At 40.0% G+C, this 21,336-nt stretch overlaps 1 protein-coding gene across 3 annotated transcripts in view; it reads left to right on the top strand.

The window, feature by feature from the left end:
* Positions 1 to 21,336, top strand: part of SATB2 (SATB homeobox 2) — a 218,708-nt gene that overhangs the window by 183,492 nt on the left and 13,880 nt on the right. The window contains exon 11 of one of the 3 annotated variants that reach the window (XR_006205634.1): positions 12,372 to 12,479. The exons of 1 other annotated variant lie outside the window; for it this stretch is intronic. Coding sequence is in view for 1 of the 2 variants with exons in the window: in XM_042949623.1 (XP_042805557.1) it covers positions 591 to 1,052 (462 nt within the window). In the remaining variant the exon portion in view is untranslated. Of the gene's footprint in view, positions 1 to 590; positions 1,085 to 12,371; positions 12,480 to 21,336 lie in introns of those variants that run through there. One more of the 3 variants, XM_042949623.1, reaches the window with a different exon arrangement.

The raw sequence follows: 21,336 nt of genomic DNA, 5'->3' as shown, positions 1-21,336 counted from the left end.
GGCCCTTTACTGAAAAAGTTTGTCAGCCTCTGATTTAAGGTAAGCACTATTCTTTACATCCGTTTTGTTATTTAATTCTTACAACATCCCTAGGAAGTCAGTGTCCTACCCTTCTTTTATAGGTAATGAAATTGAGGCTTAAAGAGGTTATTCTCTTATACAGGGATATCCAACTAAGCGAAAGAGTCTGGACTTGAACCCATGAGGTCTGATGGGAGAGCCAGTACTTCTCACGGAGTCCAACTGCTTTGCCTTTAGGCTTTAGAGAGGTGGCCTATCATGCTGGTTAACAGCAGGGAAGGCTCTGGAGCCAGATTGTTTGAAAGCAAATGACCTTGGGCAATAAAAGACTTAACTTCTTTGCGCCTCAGAATATACACGTTAGCAAACTATTTTTAACCTCTTGTTTTGTAAATGAGACTCTAAATCACCAGAAATTCTTTTATGTTTCCAAAAGACCTGAATTTCCAAATGACTACGTGACTCCAAAGGTAGATAGACAACACAATTTCAGAGGAATGATGGCTTTTGAAAGGTAAAATCCTGCGTCAAATGTTAATATATATATATTTTTTAATTTTAATTATCAGGTCCTTCATAGACAGCAGTCTCAGCCAGCCAAGGAGAGTTCCCCTCCCAGAGAAGAAGCTCCACCCCCACCTCCTCCGACTGAAGACAGTTGTGCCAAAAAGCCCCGGTCTCGCACAAAGATCTCCCTGGAAGCCCTGGGGATCCTCCAAAGCTTTATTCATGATGTGGGCCTGTACCCTGATCAGGAAGCTATCCACACGCTTTCTGCTCAGCTGGATCTCCCCAAACACACCATCATCAAGTTCTTCCAGAACCAGCGGTATCATGTGAAGCATCATGGGAAGCTCAAGGAACACCTGGGCTCCGCGGTGGACGTGGCTGAGTATAAGGACGAGGAGCTGCTGACAGAGTCCGAGGAGAACGACAGTGAGGAAGGCTCTGAGGAGATGTACAAAGTAGAGGCCGAGGAGGAAAATGCTGAAAAGAGCAAGGCCGCGCCTGCTGAAATCGACCAGAGATAATGTGAACTCCTACCAGGCAAAGCAATACATCGGTCCAAGGATTTTCTGTTTTAATTTCTTTAAAAACTTTTTTTTTTGCTTTATTTTATTTTATTTTTGTCTGTTTTGTTTTTCTTACCTTTTTTGACATTTTTTGTTGCACAGGATACACCTATAGACTGAATAAGTTCAGTATTCCCGAATCAGACATCGCCTTGGCAAAGACACTAAAGTGTTACACTTTTACAATTGACTGGATCATAGTAATTATAATCACAGGAAACTCTGCCTTCATTATCCTTGCACTTACGGAAGAGACATCAGGCAAGTTCCAGGACGAAAAGACCTACGAAACAAATGAAGGAAGCTACAAGTGTGTGTGTATATGTATATGTATATATCTATATATTTACATATATATATTAAATTGCATGGGACAGAGAACTTTACAATCTGAAAGAATAGACTGTGAAATGAGTTCTTAAAGAAGAGACTTGTTTATGTATTAAAAAAAACCACTTCACAGTGAGTCGCTTTGGCTTTTTGATAAACTGCGGCCTGCTCTCAGGGTGGGGTGACTATTTTTGAATTCCTATTTATTTTCTGTGTTTGTCCCTGATTTTTTTTTTTTTTTTTTAATTCTATGGCTTCCTATCTGGCAGCTTGATGGGTAATTTTTGAGGTATGTATTTAAACAAAATAAATCAACACTGCCAAAAAGAAAGAAGAAAGGAAAGTGGAAAAAAAAATCAGGGCACCTTAAAATGATACAAGTCAAATTGCTCTTAAGACACAATGCACACTTAAAATGACTCGACGTGTTCCGTTATTCAACTTGTCATTACTGTAGTGAACAGATGCATTTCTGTGGAATTCCAAATGAATAAAACTGAAATTCAGTACAGAGAAAACTTGTCTTGATAAAATGACGTTTTGACGTTGGACGTATGGAATTCATAGTATGAGCCACATTTTATTGTGAAACTTATTTACCTGTTCGTGGCTTCAGATCTTAAAATGAATAAGCCTGCTCATTTAAAAGTTGTTTGTTGTTGCTGTTTTCTCTTTTTCTTTTTTCTCCTTTTTTTTTTTTTAATAGAAAATAGTTCAATGTAATGTTAAGTTAGAAAAGAAGTTGCCGCCCAGTTAAAGGGGTTCCCTCTCAAATAAACCTCCATCCTTCCATCTCCCAAAAGATGTTTCCTATTTCTGTTTCACTTTGGGCTTCCTCTTCTTCGTCCACATTCCATCCACCTGACCAAACTTCTAGAGTCCCTGCTCTCACATGCCTCATCCCTTCCCTGGTATGGCAGCCCTAATAAGAACCTTTCTTTGAATCATTGTGCAGCTCCAGGCAATAGAGTAAGCGAAGCGATTTCGGTGGAATCACCTACTCATCGTAAACGGAAATATTTTCTCAGTTACCGACATAGCAATTACCTTACGTAAAGCAGAACTAATGCCGACTGGCTGTTTAGTGGAATGAGCATTAAAGCTGCAACCTACTATAGCTCTCCAAACCTCCTGTAGCTTCCTGTCAGAAGCACCAGTAGCATTTCTTCCCACTTGTACTTAGAGTAATTGCAAGAGGTGACCTCACCTGCAGGACTGGCCTTGCAAACCTAACCCGTGCTTCACCTTGGCCGCCAGACAGTCCCACACGGTTGGATTTTTTTGGAGTTCTGCTCTCATGCAACCTTGTCAAAGACCTCATGCAATATCACTTTGAAAGTTATTTTCTGTTTACTACACAGACATTGTAATATAACTGTTAATACTATTTATATATTTGAAAGGTATAAAAGGTAGGAGTTAAAAAAAAAACAAAACCTCTATGTGTAGATATTAACTCAGAACTTACAATATACAGGGAGAAGACATGTTGCAATACAAGCTAATTCTAGCTGCTCAGTAACCTCTGGAGTTTTTAAAGGGACATTTTCCTGTACTTTTTCAAATAACGATGTTGAAAAAATTATCTTGACACGAGCGTCACATACCTTTGCAAAAGGATGGTTGTTTGCAGTTAAGCCCCGGGCCCATCCTTCTGCTGCCGTAGTATGCTGCAGCTTTAATCCGAAAGTCCACGCTTGCTGCTTCCTGATCTCCGAGTTACTCTTTCCAAATTGTCTTCTTACACTGTTGCTGAAGGTCACTCTGTACATGTAATGGAAACTGATGTTGCCAAGCTCTTACAAGGTGGTTCATCTATCGATGGCATCCGCATTTGGTATCTTTTACACTTCAACCAAAAATTTGTTAGGTATTTTTCAATGCTAAGTCTTGCCTTTTATTTTTTAATTTCACTGCCAAGTTTGCAGTGATTCTAAGTGAATCTGTGGGCATTTTAGCCTGTGGTCTTGCCAGATCTTTGCGAATTACAATGCATATATGTCTATTTATTCAATATCTGTCATATAATATCTATTTGGAAGAAGAAACTTTCTCTTGTAGTGCCTCTTGACAAAGCACAATTTCCCGCCTTTTTTTTTTTTTTTTTTTTTGTGAAATGAAAAAACAAATTGTGTTTTATTGCGGTATCAACAATGTGAATAAGGATTAACATATTGTAAATGTTCTTTTTTCCATGTAAATCAACTATCTTTGTTATCACTAAGTGATAATTAATTTTTAACTTATGTGCATTGTTAGGCTGTTAGAATTTTTTGGTTGTTAAAATAAAACGCATTCAATAAATATGACTTCGTTTGTCAAGTATTTTACTGGGCATTGCCTTCTTTCCCACTTAAACTTTCGTGTGGAGTGAGACCTGGTGAGTGTAAGAAAAATTCGCTCCCTTAGTTTAGAAATAAGGCAGCAGTACCCATAACTGCAGATGTTTGAGTCCTGTACGATGCATGGATTTAGTTGTACATGTGAATTTACGTACATGTCTGTGTGTTTATAAACGTATGTGTGCTCGCATTCTGAAGCTGGCCAGGGGGAAAGCCGTGTATCCAAACGTTTTGCCGTATACAAACAAAACTCCAGTGTATAGAGATATATTTATGGGCTTGCTTCTTTATTTTTCTAGTGAATATTTTCTGTTTATAATTAAAAACCCACAAATGACTGCGTGTCAGGAAACTTTTGGAGCACATATGTCCATGGTTAATGGACATAATAAAAGTCTTTTATATTTAGAGCTGGGGTACCATAATGTGCGCAGAGAGGAATGCCGGAAGGATTGATGTATCTGAGAAATGTGTGAAAATGATTTTTTAGAAAGTGCTTACAATGGAAAATATTGCTCAAAAGACTAAAGTTAATAAGGAAGGAGCAAGTGCTTAACTTCAGAACTGGCAAAGAGAAAGTCAATTAAAAAGTGATTTTGTTTTCTTTTGATATTGTAAATTGTCTTTTCTGTGTGTGTGTGTGTGTGTGTGTGTGTCTGCGTGTTTTGCATTTGGTTAACATACAGATGTAATTTTTCTTTCCTTTCTTCCTTAGTTTCATTTGCCATAATACTTTTTTATTCCATGATACTTAACAGCTCACAGGTCATGTAGATATGTTTTATGGACAGATGCTGGATATTTGCAAAAAAGCAGACAGACCCAAAGCACAGAGTTCTGAAGGTTCGTAAAGAAAAATTAGAGGCTCAATACAAAGCAAAACACATTACTTATGCAAATGGGAGTGATTTCTGCATTTGGGATACAGACTTGAAAGCACGTGTGAGAGGATGTGACTTGAGGCACAAGTAGCTTCTGTGTGCATGAGGTTGTGTTTTTAGGGGTCAAACTTCATCATAGGTGACAAACTCCAGAGAAAGAGGCTCTGCCCACACATGGATTGGTTTCTGCTAGAAGGCGGGCTCTGTGAGAGCAACTTCTGTTCCCAAGAAAGAGTAAGAGGTTTCTTGACTTAAAGCGTCGTCGTATTATAGCACCTCAGAGCCATCACTTCATGGGTTGAGTTTTGTCTTTTTAAAATTTTTCTTAGAGGAGGTATTTTCCTTTACACTGTTACTCCCCTTTCTGTAAAGGTTTGAACCAAGACTTCAAAGTCCCTGCGTTTTTTTTTTTTCTACAGGGCCATGATGGCATAATCAGAGAGTAAATATTTATTGAACATGTATTCTATGCCAGATAATTTTCTAGGAACTGAGGTGACAAGAGAAAATATGTGACTTGATGTTCTCCCCTCATGAAGCTTATAACTTGTTGGAAAGGTTTAATATAAGTAAAATAGTCATACAGTGGTTGACTATTCAGAGATGTATTTGTTGAGTGAGCAGTACAAACCCGTGCTGTGAATTTGGAAAAGAAAATGATAACTGTGTGTGAGCTGGAATGGTCCTGAAAGGTGGATCACTTAGGAACGGCTGCATGTAACAGAAAAAAATGACAAATACTGATACAGACAAGGTAAAAGTTTACCTGTTTCTTACAAGAAAGAAATTGCTGAAGTAAGCTGGCTTCATGAAGTTGTCAGGGACTCACACACTGCCAACTTCACTTTTCCTGGTGTTCCCATGTTTCTTCTTTCTCGTGGTCCAAAATGATTGCTAGAGCTCTCACCATCACACCCACCTTCCAGACACCAAGATGGAAGGAGGAATAAAGAATGGCGTACCGCCTTTCTGTTGTGGAGACTTCTTCAAGCCCTACACCTGAATGCAAGGGAGACTAGTAAATCTTTCTAGCTGTTCTATTAATGCCACAGAAAAGGAAGGAGAGATGGATATCGGGGTAGGCAGCTAACAGCCTCTTGCTGCAGAGGGTGTGAGGGAAGTTGTTGGACACGATAGATAGCAGGAAGGTAAGTGAAACGGCCCATTTGCTCTGCTGTTACTCGCTGTACCTTGCAGGTCTTCCTCCTCACCACCCTGAGCTCTTTCCCTGGCCAAGTTGAAGGATGAACCCAAGCAAGCATCATTTCTTCCAGGAAACCCTTCTTGATCTGCCACATCTGCTCTGCCAGTGTGGTTACAAATAATTTCTTTGTGTTCACAGAATTCCCAGGGTATCTCACCGTCACAGGACTGTCCCAGAACTTGCGGTTCACTGTGGTTGCGGTCCCGTGCTTGCTCAGCAGGAACGTAGGAAGTCTTTCTTTGCATTTGCCCACGCAGAGGACAGGGGTGGGCAGCTGGAGGTGACACAGGCCCTGTGGCGATAGGTGTGACGGTGTCTTCTCTGGAGGAGCATGTCCCCAGGACTGGCCTCTTGAGTCAGAGACAGAAATGAAGACTGAAATGTGCAGTAAAGGGATGTTGACTTCGAATGCTGCCGATTCAGCGCTGTCAGGAAACAGCAGTGCCGGGATCGAAGGCCAGGTTTGCCTGCTTCCACAGGTTGCATTTTCTCCCTCATCTCACACCACCTCTCACTGCATGTCTTAGAATGTCCTAGAAAGCCTGGATGAACTGAACACCAATTTGTTGGCCAACATACTTTATATGACATGGCCTTTTCACTTCTCTTTACACACTTTTTCGTAATCTTATCTGAGAATGACATTTCTGATGGAATTTTGTTCTGAAAGAAAGCTCTATTAAAAAAACAAAACAACAACAACAAAAAACCCACCATGCTCTGCTACTAAAACTGCCCCAGAAGAATCTAGAAGCAGCTTCTTCGGTAACACTTTGAAAGGCTTAAAGTGTTACCTTCACATATCGAGAAATAATTACAAAAATATCCCATTAACACTGTAATAAATAGTTCAGAGCAATGATTAATTAAAGAGGGAACTATAATTTATTCCCTATCCATTAACAGGCATAATCCTATTTTAACATAAAACAGCAGAGACTAAAGGAATTCTGGGAGGCTCAGTGACAGCTTTGGAATGAGCAGTCCCAGGGACCCTCCCTCAGCTTAAGAAAGACGTAAGGGGAAAATTCTTTATAATTTATCCTGTCTCCAGTTGATTGTGAGGGGGCAGTGAACTGTCCTAGTACCTATTGTCACCGGTTTTGCAGCTTATTTTTCAGACCCACAGTTTCCTCTGTGGGGAATGGAGCTGATCATTCGTGTATCTCAGAATTATTATTAAATAGGTAGAAGCATCTACAACAACTTCTTCCTTTCTTTCCTCCACTCTTCTAAGAGAGAAAGAGAGAAGCAGGATACTATAAAATGCTATAAAGGACTTGTTAAAGCCAATTCAGATGAGTTCGAAAGTGGGATCCACTCTGATATTTTCAAAAGTCCTTGTTACCCCATCTCAAGCTTTTGTGCGTAAAGGCTACTGTGCGACAGCTTTGTCTCTCATTTCTCCCTCCATTCTCATTTATTGGAGCCTCTTCCCTTTCCGCCTCCCTTCCCCTCTCCTTTCTCTCAAGAGCTGGAATATGGTTTTCTTTCTTAAGGAGAAACTGAATGTGATGCGTCAGTAGCCTTCTGAAACCTTCAGAATTAGATAGATGTCGAAGTACGGACGGCACCCAGCTCTGGTTTTCCTCCTGCTACTTTCCTGCTTGTTTCAGTGTGTTTGGCTGATTCTCTCTTTTCTGTCCAGTGCCTCAATGGTCAGGGTACTGCGGGGTTCCTTTCTGGTCCTCCTTTTCCTGGATCTACACTCTTTCCTCATTCACCGTCTTGATACTTAGGGTACCCGTATGCCGACAATACCCAGTGTGTCTCTGCAGCCTAGACCTTTTCCAGATCTCCAAATTGTTAGGTTCTATTGCCCACTCAGCACCGCCACTTGGATGGCACACTTCACACAGCTCAAAATGACCTCCTTCTCTTCCCAAATGTGCCCCACCCAGCTGATGGCAGCTGCAAGCTTCCTGTTGCTCAGATCAAAACTTTGGAATTCTTCTTTATCCTGTTTCTTTAACACCCGACATTCAATCTGGCAGCAAAGTTCCTGGGAGGGTCTGCCTTCAAAGTATATTCACAATCTTACAACCTTTCAGCTTCGGTACTGCTCCAAGCTTGGTTGGAGCCATCATCCTCTTACCTGATCTGACCCTCCCTGACCTCCTTCCCTTCCACTCTCCCCCTGCTTCGGGCTCCAGTCACATGAACCTCCTCACTGCCTGAAATACGCAGGCTGACTCTCTCCCTCGCTTTTCCACTTCTCTGCTAAAGCTGAGAGCTCCTCCCCTGGATAGCCATGTCTCGCTCCTCCATTCCCGGCTGTCTGCTCACGAGTCACCTGTTCAGTGAGGAGTACTCCGACTCCCTTATTTCAAATTATGGGGCCCCTGGGTGGTTAAGTGTCTGACTCTTGATTTCGGCTCAGGCCATGATCCCAGGGTCGTGGGTCTGAGCCCTGTGTTGGGTCCATGTTAAGGGTGGAGCCTGCTAAAGGTTCTCTCTCTGCTCTTCCCCCATTTGTGCACACACTTTCTTTCAAAATAAATAAATAAATAAATAACTAAATAAATAAATTTTTTAATAAAATTAAAAAAATAATGGGGTGCCTGGGTGGCTCAGTCAGTTAAGCTAAGTGTCCGACTTCGGCTCAGGTCATGATCTCACGGTTCATGTGTTCAAGCCCCGCATCGGGCTCCGTGCTGACAGCTCAGAACCTGGAGTCTGCTTCCGATTCTGTGAATCCCTCTTTTTCTCTGTTCTTTCCCCATTTGCACTCTGTCTCTCTCTTGTGCTCTCAAAAATAAATAAACATTAAAAAAATTGTTTAAAGAAATAAAAAAAGAATAATAAAATTGCAAACCGCCCCCACCTCTGCTTCTGGGTCCCTTTTATCTTATCATACTTTACTTTTTTCATAGCTTGTAACGTAATCTATAATTTACTTATTTTCCATGTTTTTGTCAGTTGTTTCACTCCAATGAAAATACCAGGAGGACACAAAGCCTGTTTTTTTTTTTTTTAACCAATAAATGTTTAAGTGGGGTACATTTCATAGTTTTTATCTAGTTGGATTTTTCAATTTTGAACTTAAGCGGGGATTAAGGATTTAAATTACTCTATAGAGATAAACTTTGTCTGAATATTTCTTTTTTTTAAAAAATTTTTTTGTTTAACGTTTTATTTATTTTTGAGACAGAGACAGAGCATGAACGGGGGAGGGGCAGAGAGAGAGGGAGACACAGAATCGGAAGCAGGCTCCAGGCTCCGAGCCATCAGCCCAGAGCCCGATGCGGGGCTCGAACTCACGGACTGTGAGATCATGACCTGAGCTGAAGTCGGATGCTTAACCGACTGAGCCACCCAGGCGCCACTTTCTGAATATTTCTTTAATGCATTACCAGGGTACTTGACACCTCAGGAAGCTCTAAGGCTGACATTTGTAAGCCCACATCCGGGTACTTCATTTGGGTCTGTGATTCTCTGCTTTCTTGGAAGATAGAATCACTGTAGCACAGATTTTGCTGTCTAGCACATCCTCTTATTCAAACAGAAATCCCTTCTCACGTTGGAGGCCTCGTTGGCCCGAGGCCACGCAGCATTGTCCCTCCCTGGTTAGGAGCTAAGGCCTTTGGGAATCAGCCCATTCCACCTTTGCTCAGCCCTTCTGTCCCTGAGCTCTCATTGGTGCCATCCAAGACTAGGAGGCATTTGCTCTCCTAGTAATCACCTCACATATTTGAGGTCATGGTGGAGCAAAATCCCGTAAGTTCTTAGGTTTCTTGTATTAATCATGTGATGTGACTATCCAGGAAGCTGATGTCATTCAAACCATATGAATACAGCTTAGATCAAGGGAAGTGATCATCCTACCCTCTTCAAACTAATCAGGCCACATTACAACATTATCTCAGTTCTAGATAATGTGTTTTGGAAAAAAAAATATTGGTAAATGGATGTATATTCAGAAGACAGAAGGTAACCATGATGGTAAAGGGCCTTGAAAGCTTATTTTCCATTAATTTATTCTTCCTATTCATCAACCAACAAACCAAATTTATGAAATGTCTATTATATTGAAGTCACTGTCAGGGGAACAAAGTTAGGATCTTTAGTTGACAACAACAGAAATAATTCAAGCTACTTAAGCAGAAAAAGGAATTTACTAGAAGACCTTAACAGTGCTCAGAGAATTCCAGGGAGAGTCAGAAAATCAGGGTTAGAAGTTAGAGTCAATGTTCCAGACTTCTCTAGTGGAGACCACACTGCTTCCCCATGGGACACGGATGTTAAGACTTGGTCCCCTGATCCTGAGCATGGATGCTACCTGTGGAGGCTCTGTGCCTCCTGCCTCTGAAGGCTGGATGACTCTACCATTTCCCTTGACAGAATGGAATCCACATGGCATGCTTTTTGTTATTGTGCTCCCTTCCAAATCAAAGTGTCATGCAGGTGTAACTGATTGAAGGCGTCTAAGTCACGTGCAGGGAGGATTGGGAATGTGAATGTCTGTCTTCTATCTTGGGGAACTATAGATTCATAGGTGGGAACTTCGCCAAATGTAGGAGACATAGTCAGAAGTACTCCAGGCTGAAAAGCATGCCAAATGGGACTGCTAGACTATGAGCTCTTTGAGGAAAGAATACTGTGTCTTATTCAAACAACATGGTGTTTGGTTTGAAATCAGAAAGATCTGTTGTGAATCCCGACTACTCCACTTCTTAGCTTTCTATGACTTTGGGCTATTATTTAATCTGAATCTCAGTTTTCACATCAATAAAAAGAGGAAAATAATACTTACTTTGCAGTATTTTTGTGTATGAGAATCAAAGTTAAAGCATCTAAAGCATAGTGTCTTCCTGTAAATGATGAGTTTCTCTCAATATCTTTGTATTAATATTACCAAGGATGGTGCCTGGTATAGTGGTCAATTTTGTAAAATGTGGGAATGTTTATGGAAGTCATGGTTTTTGCCTTCAAGAAAAATGTCAGTGGGTAGGTAACATGTAAACCTCAAAATACTAAAACCCAAGGAGGAACAACTTACTTATTCTACTGTGGATGGGAAGGTCAGTGTCCCCCAAGGTGCTGATGTTTGCTTTTATTAGTGGAAACCAGGAGTGGCTTCAAATTATATTCAGTCCTGATATTTTATTACTGTAAAATATGACTGAGTGTGAACTTGGTCAAGGGTAAAATCACATCCATCGATCAGTCTTCTTCCTTTTTCTGTATTCAGTTGGATATTACTAAATATTTCCCAATTGCAGGCCAGCTCATTAGAGTATCTGGGAACACATTTTATAAATAATTCCATGGTGGGCAAACATCGAGTTTGGGTACTTGAACGTCAGAAGGATCATCAAAAAATAAGAGAACTTTCTCTAGATCAAAGACACTGCTTTGAAAGCCTCCAGACTCAAACAATGGAACAATGGGGTTTCAACCAATTATGGGTCAAAATACTTGCATGTAATCAAAGTTGCTGCAGGTGGTCTTGAGGCCCAGTTCTGGTGCCAGTGAGGAGGCCTATTGCATTGGGAAGTGGGAAAACTCTGCGATTTTCAGCATCAGCATAGAACAGGAAGACTTATGTCAAGCCTTCATCAAGTATGCCTCTCAACTATCTGCTACTTTGGAAAATGCTATTTTGGGAAGACAGTCCATGGTGGCATCACCAGACATTAGGACTTTGTGGACCAGTAATGACCCAATGCCCCAAGATGCAGGGACCAATAGAGAGCTGTCAAGTTCATATTGGCAAATGAAATATTCAACAAACAATATTAAATATAAAATGACCAACATTCTGGTCAATGCTGCTGTACCAACATTATATCAGAGGAAAGAATTTTAACCCCTATCAAATTTGGAGAGGCATAATCTGAGAATAAAGTATAAGGAAAGTTAACCAATTTGCACTGAAATGTATATGTCTCGGTCTTCTTTTTCTTCTTTCTCTGGGGGAACAGCGAAAACTCTATCACAGCCCAGAATTTGACTGCAGGTGACCTTTGAGAACTGCTGGTCTGAGGAATACACTGGGTATTTACTTCCCCAGATACCCTTTTGATTAAGACAGGCACTAGAAGATCCATACTTAAACCAAACTGAGCTCAGCCTACTAAGGGTGAACTCAACTGTGCTTTGCTGGTATCAAGATTTGTTACAAGAAACCACTGCCACGTGGACCGTGCCATTTCTTTTGCTGTGAAACTAATGATGCAGCTGTTGCCTGTAATGTCTGTCCCTGGCAACCAAGTGAAGTTCCACTTGAGAAATTTCCTTTAGAGTTGCAAGTGAAAAAAGTTGTTGTCCCTCCAGTGGAATGGGTACGTTATATTCTTTTGCTGATAATGAGCACAATTGAACTTTTTGAGTTGCCTTTTTTGCCCTAGCTACTAGGAAGCTCGGAGTGAACTCTAACGTTACTCGTAGCTACTGAATTAACCCTCTACCTCTAAATAGGAAGCAGGTGACACCTGAAATTACCCGGCAGCCTGAACTTAGAGAGGACAGAGCTTTTAGTAGCAAGTTATTTAAAAACCAATGAAATGTCTTCACACAGGTAGATCCATCCTTCTGGAGCGACCAAAGAAATCCCTGAGTTCATATTCGGGACTGCCTCATAATGATTATGCGGGTTGTTCACAGCACAGGCGTGCTGTATATCCAGGTAAGGAGGCAGGTGGAGGCTCCACAAACCGTGTGCTCTGTTATGTGGTCTGCTTCCATCCAGAGAAAGAGGCCCTTCTTTCTAATTAGCACCAAGGTGTAGAATGGGCCGCCAAGGCTTCTGCCCACACTCACGCACAAATCCATTCACACGTGGGGGTCCACTTTTATCCTCTGATGTTGGAATCCCACACCTAGAGATCTTGTGATTTGTGAGCAGGGAGCTTTCCCAGGCTGCCTTGGGCTTTGCATGGGCGTGAGGCCAAGCTACATCTCTGCGTCAGTGGACTCTGTGCTACGACAGAGCTTTGCCTCAGTAGAACCTCCACCTTTTTTTTCTGCCTCTAAGCTTTAGTAGAGAGGCCAAGAAACAAGAGAGCTACCAAAAGCAACAAAAAATTGTTAGTCAGAACTTTTGACTGATTGGTGCCTCCAATTTCCCCCAACATGCCAGATGTACAGCTTTTTACTGTATGTAGTTACATATGTGTCCTTTGCATAAAGCCTCTCTGGCTAAACCTCAATCCCTAACTATTATATATTCTGAATAAAAGTGAAACATCTCAGCATTTGCAAAAATTCAAGATTTATCAACATATTGAGCTTTTACTAAGTCATGAATTCTTGATTTGTATTCACAGTGCTTTTACATATTCATAGCCCTCTTTAGCCAAAGATCTTCAATATTCATTTACTATGGAGTGGTAAGTATATATTATTCAACTCCATTTACCAATGGGTAAACTGATGCCCAACTGAAGGCCTGATCAGAGAAGCCGAATAAAGAGCAAGATGCTCTTAGCCCCTCAGAGAGAGCTAGCTCCAGCTGTCTCCCTCCAGAAATAAAGGCCCAAGGCCTGCTTGTGATTCTCACTTCTCAAGCATCAGGGGAATCAGAATTTTTCCTTCTGGATTTGTTGGAATGTCTTGGGTAGAGTTTTCTCTTAAAGTGCATGGGACACAAGAATAGCCCAGGGGAATGAAAAATAACCTTTTTTCCAAATTGCTTCAAATCCATGATGGCAAAGGTTAATTGAGCAGATTAGTTCCTCTTAAACTTGGGGGAGAACAGGTAAAGAGAATCATTTATTTGCTCCAATAACCAATTAATGGCATTGATTGGGTGAGAAAGATCCTGTCTCTCCCACTTTTATTAGAGAAACAGAGGTCAATTTTCTTAATACCTTCCTCTAATACAACCTATTTCTTTAGTTTCTGAATAGTTTATTGAGGATTCTAACAACATATTTACCAGGTACTGATTGAAGGGGTGTTTAAAACATAAGAAAAATATTTCTGGCCAGATTTAGAAAACTATAAGGAAAGAAACTGGAATGATCCCATAAGAGCAACCAGCCTCTAACATACCACAAAGGAATGCCAAGACTTACTATTATTTTTGAAATTATACAAATAATGTACTAAATACATTAATGTATGGAGATAGTATTTTGCAATACATTTTTTTTTGGAAGAATGCCTTGTGTGATATTGGAAGGAAAACTATCTCAAAGGGTTAATTTGAGGGAAAATGACTGCCCTACTCCTTAAAATGTTAACTTGAGAGCTGGTAGTCAAGGTGCAGTTGCTATTTCACCCCAAAGCAAATAAAGAAAATGTAATTATTCAAGATTTCAACCACATGAAGGTCTGTTTTTACCAAAATGTGTTGCTCTTCAGATGGCAAGAGGATGATACATACCGTTATTGTTGATTTCTATTAACAAGTACATAATGTAAACCGAGCTCATAATAATCTAGAACAAAACTCCCCAGTGATAGAAATGTTCTATGTCTGCATTGTCTAAGTGGTAGCTCCTTACACATGTGTAGAGTTGCCAGAATTAACAAAAAAAAAAGAAAAATTTTAAAAACAGGATACATAGTCGGGCACCTGGGTGGCTCAGTCTTTTTTTTTTTAATCTAATTTATTGTCAAATTGGTTTCCATACAACACCCAGTGCTCATCCCAACAAGTGCTCTCCTCAATGCCCATCATCCACTTTCCCCTCTTTCCCACCCCCAACAACCCCAGGTCATGATCTCGCGGTCTGTGAGTTAGAGCCGTGAGTTCTGTGCTGACAGCTCAGAGCCTAGAGCCTGCTTCAGATTCTGTGTCTCCCTCTCTCTCTGTCCCTTCCCTGCTCACAGTCTCTCTCTCTCTCAAAAATAAACATTAAAAAAAAAAACAGGATACATAGCTAAATTTTAATTTCAGATAAACAAATTTTAATATGCATATGCAATATTTGACTCAATAAATGTTAGGTATTCCCATTTTTAAAGTGATTATTAATTCATTTTATTTGTGTTTGACTAGAAAGGAATCCATAGATATAAAGTGCAAAAGGCAGGAAAAGAAAGTTCTTTGAGGTGATAATGGAAAACGGTGAAATCAAAGTCCTATACAGTGGAATACAAAGGATCCCATTTTCTTCTGGACTCTAGGTTTTAGTAGCCATTTAGTAGCCAAAAACTATGGCTGGAGACCAGCTGTAGTTAAAGAAAAAACAATTCTTTTTTAATTTTTAATTTTTTTGTTTAACATCTAACTACAATCTGAATTTCCAGGCTACTTCAATTGATGCAACAAGTGTGTCTCCTGAAAAGTTGCTTTAAGTCAGTTTCACCTGAATCGAGTAACTCAGGTGTTGTGCTCTGTTTAAAGGAACACTGAGAAGGGAAAATCTGTATATCTATATGTACACACCCACGTATAAATGACAAGTTATCATATATAACAAATAATCAAGCCCACCATTTAAAACATTTTTGATATGCCTATCTAATTTCTTTGAAGTATGGTGTTCCCATGAATATCTGGGCAGGGAACCAATGCCACATGCAAAGTGTTTAACTAAAATGAGGTTAATGAAGGGTCTGTTTATCGAGGGGTGGTTACGGTTAAAGGAACCAGGAAGCGATGCTGGGCACGCAGGCAAGGAGCAGCAGGGGAAGCTGTTACCATGTGTAGGTACTTAAGAGGCCAGGCGTGGAGGGGTAAGAGGCGCTGTGTGGCTGGATCTTTGGCCTCAGACGCTGAAGTCCCTTAGACCACACCAAAGCATGGGGTGCTTGTTCTGTGTTTCAGTTCCAACTTGTTCTGTGTTTCCGTTCCAACTTGAAGCCAGTGGCCAGAGGGCTCTGGATGATGAAAACAGTAGAGGCCACCCTTCCGGCACAGGGCAGGGCAGTGGAGTGTGAGGGATAGAACTGTAGGGAAGAGAGAGAAGAAGCAGCACAGATAGTACACATTTTTTATCAATTTTTTTTTGAAACTCAAATCACATGTTCGTGAATATTATGGAAATAGACTAACTCCCTATTCGTCTTGTGTATGAGTTTTCATTACTAAGTTAGTTTGGAAGATTTTATGCAGAATTAAGTCAGTCTTAGGATGTCTAGTCAGTTTTGTACATATAAGGAGACTTGAATGTTGGAGTCAAATTATTTATATGGAACACACACAAGAATTTTGCCCTAAAGTTGTATTCTGTGTGATAGGAATATCAACCACACTAAAAGCAATTATTTTCACATGTTGCAATATATCAAGATAACAACAGTTCTCTGTCTTGTTCTCAGGCTCATGTGCATATAGTCTCTCTCTTCAGAAGAACCACATGGTTAAACTGAAGATAATCCTCACAGTAATTGGTGGTTTCTCATAAGATTTTATTGGGGGGTAAAGGAATATCTAATTTGTTTATGGAAATTTGTGTTACTCAATGCTGCCATCTTTCTCCTTGTATAGTAAGGGAGTATTTTTAAAAATTAATAAAGAGTTCTTTCCTTTGTCAGGAACTATTATAGATATTAGATTAAAAAACAAAGGGGCCATGCACCATGCTAATAAATTTTTCAAAATTTGAGCCATTAAAAAAATTTACCCTTTTGTGTACCTGCTCCCAGAGACACCCTTCTTGTTTATCAGGTTTTCCTTTAGAAATCCTAACTCCAGATATTCCTAAAAAAAGACCTCTCCATAATGGAAATGTCATCTGTATTTATTTAGAGTGCAAATATTAAAACCAAAGAGGTCAGGTTCAGAAATTTGTTGAACCTCTCAGTATATTCATTTACTCATCATCTTTGAAATAGTTGTAGTCATAGTATCAATCTCAATGAGTTGTAGGGATTTAATAAGTTAATATTTCTGGCACACAGAACTATTATTGAAAACTATTATTCATTAATTTCATTTGTGTTTGGGTAGAAAGGAACTTACAAGTATAAAGTACAAAGGGCAAAAGAATAGAGTTCTTGGAGGTGGTGATGGCAAACTGTTAATCAGGGTTCTATAGCTTGAGTAGGACATTTATATATATATATATATATATATATATATATATATATAAATGTTTATTTACTTATTTATTTTTGACAGAGGCAGAGCACAAGCTGGGGAGGGGCAAAGAGAGAGGGAGACACAGAATCTGAAGCAGGCTCCAGGCTCTGAGCTGTCAGTACAAGAGTTTCATGTGAGGCTCGAACCATGAGATCATGACCTGAGCCAAAGTCAGGTGCTCAACCCACTAAGCCACCCAGGCACCCTTTGAATAGGATACATTTTAGGAGATTACCTTCTCTAGCCACTAAAGCCCAAAAAGTTAAGCAGTTCACTTATGATCTCTTCGCTAAATTCTAGGGCCCTTCTTTCCACCATGGTTGTTCCTTTCCTCCTCCATGCTGCCTTTCAATGGCATGTGGGAGCCTAACTCAAACCAACTTAATGGCTGTTACATTTTTTGGAATGCTGTGAGCTAGTGGCTAAACATAGCCATTATTAAAAATTAAATTATATAAACTTACAATTAAATGAATTAAAATAAATTTATACTCAAAACTTATCACCACGTAATTATTGTCCAGTGTTACCTAGGCTCTTGAGTCATTTCCATCTGTGTATGTGGAACACAGTGTGTATGGTGGAAATAATATACTGGTGGAATTATATATGGTGGAAATACTATATAATGCTGCACTGTTTGTTTCCTTCCCCAAGTCTACAATTGGTGATGTCATGTTGGTAGTTTGAAATTGGTCACAGTGGCAGTATTTATATCATACAAATTGGCAAATGCTACAAATCAGTGCTCCCCACCTTTTTTTTTTTTTTTGAGAGTTGGTTTTTAAACATTTACCACTACACCCCTGGTTGGATATTGCTGGTTTTTGTTAGTGCAAAAGTAGGATAGTAGGTATTAAAGTGAATCAAATTTATTAGAAAGCTATGCTGGACAGATGATTTCAGGGCCATAAAAGTCACAGAATGGGAAATTGATTTGAGCTGTTAATGAATTCTAATGAACAGCAATGCTAGAATACTGATCTCCTGATGTAAATTGATCGCTCACAAAGGGCAGTTTAGATCAATGGGTGAGGCACTGAGGAGAGATGAGGTGGTTTCTTCCAGAACCCTCCTTGGTGAGAGCATGTGCCAGGGAGGCTGCAAGGAAGAGTGAACACAGCGGAGTTCCTGAACACGGTCCTCTCCCCTATAGTTCCCAGGAAAGAACAATTCCCAGAAAGTATGTGCTATCCACAATGAGAGAAGCAAGTAAACGCCATTTTTGCTGAAGCCATTAGGTCGGCTGGCCTGGAAAAACAAGTCCCAGGGAGGCCTTGTCTTCTCACCATCACCGGGAGCCTCTCCCTGAACAAGAGTGTCTTCCCTTTCACCTTGGAGAGGAGATCAGGCTCTAATTAGGCAGGAACATTAAGACCCTTAATTTAATGCTATGTCAAATTAATTACCTTGTTTGTCTTTATTCACATTCTATCATCCCTGGTCCCAGGAAAGCTGTGACTGAACAGTCTCTTCAATACTCTTCAGTATTTTTTGTGAATTGACAACTCATCTTTTAAATGTCTTTTGTCAGGGGTGCCTGGCTGGCTCGGTTGGAAGAGCCAGTGGCTCTTGATCTTGGGGTTACAAGTTCAAGCCCCACTTAAAAAAAAAAAAAATATATATATATATATATACATATATATATATATATATATGTATATAAATGCCTTTTGTCAAGTCTTCTGTCTGTAACTTGAATGAGGTCAGGATGGGAATTCCAGACCATTAATCAGGGGTGTGAGACAGATCAGGGGACCGTTGTGCCTGGTGGGTGGATCTAGAAAGGCTAGTAAGGCTCTAGAGTCGTCCACTTAGGATCTGAACAGAGTTGAGGAGATCTAGCCGCAATAGTAGGACTTCAGCCATGAGACAGACACAGAGGCAGGAGTCCAGTGCCTGGGGTGACTGGTCAGGACAAGGCAGGGTCTGGTGAAGGTGTGGCTGGAGAGGAGGGATTGATTATGCCAGCCTGTGTCCTGGAGCCTGACTTTTCAGGTTCGAATCCTTGAGTAGGTATAAAAGCTCTCTGTACCTCAGTTTCCACGGGTAGAAAATGGTAATAATTCTGTCTCTATTACATGGCTCTGAGAATTAATTGAGTTAAGACATGTAAAGTATTTTTGAAAGTGGTTGTCTACTATTATTATTCTTTGCTATTTGACGGCCATCAGGTTGGGCCTTTTATACACATTATGTCATCAGTTTTCTCAACAGTATTATGAATTAAGAAATGTGTTTGTCTCCAGTATGTAAAGGCCTTGGAGTCATCACGAAAAGAAAAACTAAAAACCCATGACTTTTATTAGATTCCTCAAAGAATTGGGGTCACAGGGTATAAACTGCCCCCCACAAAACTAGAAAGAGAAGAGAATGCAGAAAATGACAGCTCAGACGACCTTACTGGGAACAGAAGCAGTTGGGCCAGCAACTGACAGGAACACGTTAATGGCAGTGGAATAGTTGCTGGAGACCGAACGTGGACTGAGATTTAAAACCCCCAGAGGCCCAGACCTGGCGGAGAAAGGAAAAGCTTTTGTGGGATTTACATCCCCCCAAAAAACCTCTACCAGGTTCTTGAGGTGAAGATGGGAGAAAAATTCCCTCCTGCTTCCAGCTGAGGGAGGGGAAAATAGCCATTTTGAAATATGCCCAGAGCACTCTCCATAACAAAGGCCTGCCCCTTTAGGGAAACTACCTGACTGGAGCCTTCTCTGACCTTATCTGATCAGGGAAAGGACCATTAGACAACTCCAGCCTCCTATAGCTTTCTTGTTTTACGTTGTGGAAGAAAAAAAATAAGGCTAAGAAATTCTTCTGAATGTCACAGCTCAGGGCCTCAGACCCCCTGAGAAACTTGAGATTGAATTATAGAATAGTAGGATGCCCCCCGTCTCTGACACCCTACCAAGGGGGCTGTGGTATAATAACAGTGATTCCAGCTGAGAGAGCTGAGAGACACACACTCTATTGGAAAAAGAGCTTCTTAGGGAAGCTTAAGGGACAACCAAGGAGAGGAAGACAACAATGAAGAAGCCAGAGGAAACTGCGGTCTCTGACACCTATCACCACAGCCAAGTGTTCGCAGCCAGCCACTAGCCAGATGAACATAAAACCCTACACTAAAAGCCTGATTGCCTCGGTCCTCATTATCAGATACATTGTGTCCTGCTTCCAACAACAACATCATCATGAACAACAACAACAAAAATTACAAGGCATGCCAAAAGGAAAAGAAAAGAAAAAACATAGTCTGAAAAAAGAGAACATCCATCAAAACCAGACTCAGATATAATACAGGTTTTGGGATTATCTGATAGGCAATTTAAAACACCTATGATTAGCATATTAGTGTTTAATGGAAAAAGTAGACAGCATTCAAAAGCAGATAGGTAATGTTACAGAGAAATGGAAAGTCTGAGAGAGAACCAAAAGAAATGCTAGACATCAAAAAACTGTAATAGAAATGAAGAATGCCTTTCATGGGTTCCTTACTAGATAATACAGGCCCTAAGGGGGGTGGAAAATCAGTTGAGCTGGAAGACAGGTCAACAGAAACTTTGCAAAGTAAAATACAAAGAGCAACAAGAAGAAAAAGAATGAAAGAGAATATCAAGAACTGGAAGACAATTCTAAGAGGTGTAACATACTGATAATGGGAATACCAGCAAGACAAGAAAGAGATAAAGGTGGGGAAAAAATATTTGAAGGCTGAGAATTTTCGAAAATTATTGAGGAGCTTGAAACCACAGACCCAGGAAATCAGAGAACACCAAGCAAAATAAATACCAAAATTTCTACCTGTAGGCATATCATATTCAAATTGGAAGGAAAAAAAAGAAAGAAAGAAAGAAAGAAAAAGAAAGAAAGAAAGAAAATCATGAAAGAAGGCAAAGAATAAAAAACACCTTATCTATAGAGGAATAGGGATAATAATTATATCCGACTTGCTATGCAAACAGAAAAGGAATAGGGACAAATATTTAAAGTGTTGAAAGGAAAAAAAAATTAGAATTCTGTATTTAATGGAATTATCCTTCAAAAGTGAAGGAGAGACACACGAAACTAATATAATATTGTATGTCAATTATACTTTAGTAAAAAGAAGTAAAGAAGAAATAGAGGTTTTCTGGGACAAAAGTGAAGAAATTTTGTTACTAGTACGGCCACTTTGCAAGAAATGCTAAAAGAAGTTCTTTAGGGAGAAGGAAAATGGTATAGATCAGAAACTCAGATCTACAAAAAGAAAGGAATAGATGAAGGTACAATAAAATCCATTAGTATTCTAAATTACTTGCACAGATGATTGTTCAAAATAAAAACTACAGCAATGCATTGGGTGATTATGGCTCCTGGAGAAAGGAAATGAATGACAGCAATGTTACAAAAGATGGGAGGGGAGATGGGGAACACTCATGGTATATGGTGCTTGTACTAACTATTAAGCCAAATGTTACTTTAATGTGGATTTAGATGAGTTGTAAATGTATACCGCAAATTTTAGGGTGGC

The sequence above is a fragment of the Panthera leo genome, chromosome C1, assembly GCF_018350215.1.
Source record: "Panthera leo isolate Ple1 chromosome C1, P.leo_Ple1_pat1.1, whole genome shotgun sequence".
NCBI lineage: Eukaryota > Metazoa > Chordata > Mammalia > Carnivora > Felidae > Panthera > Panthera leo.
This window is presented reverse-complemented; position numbering and strand designations above follow the sequence as displayed.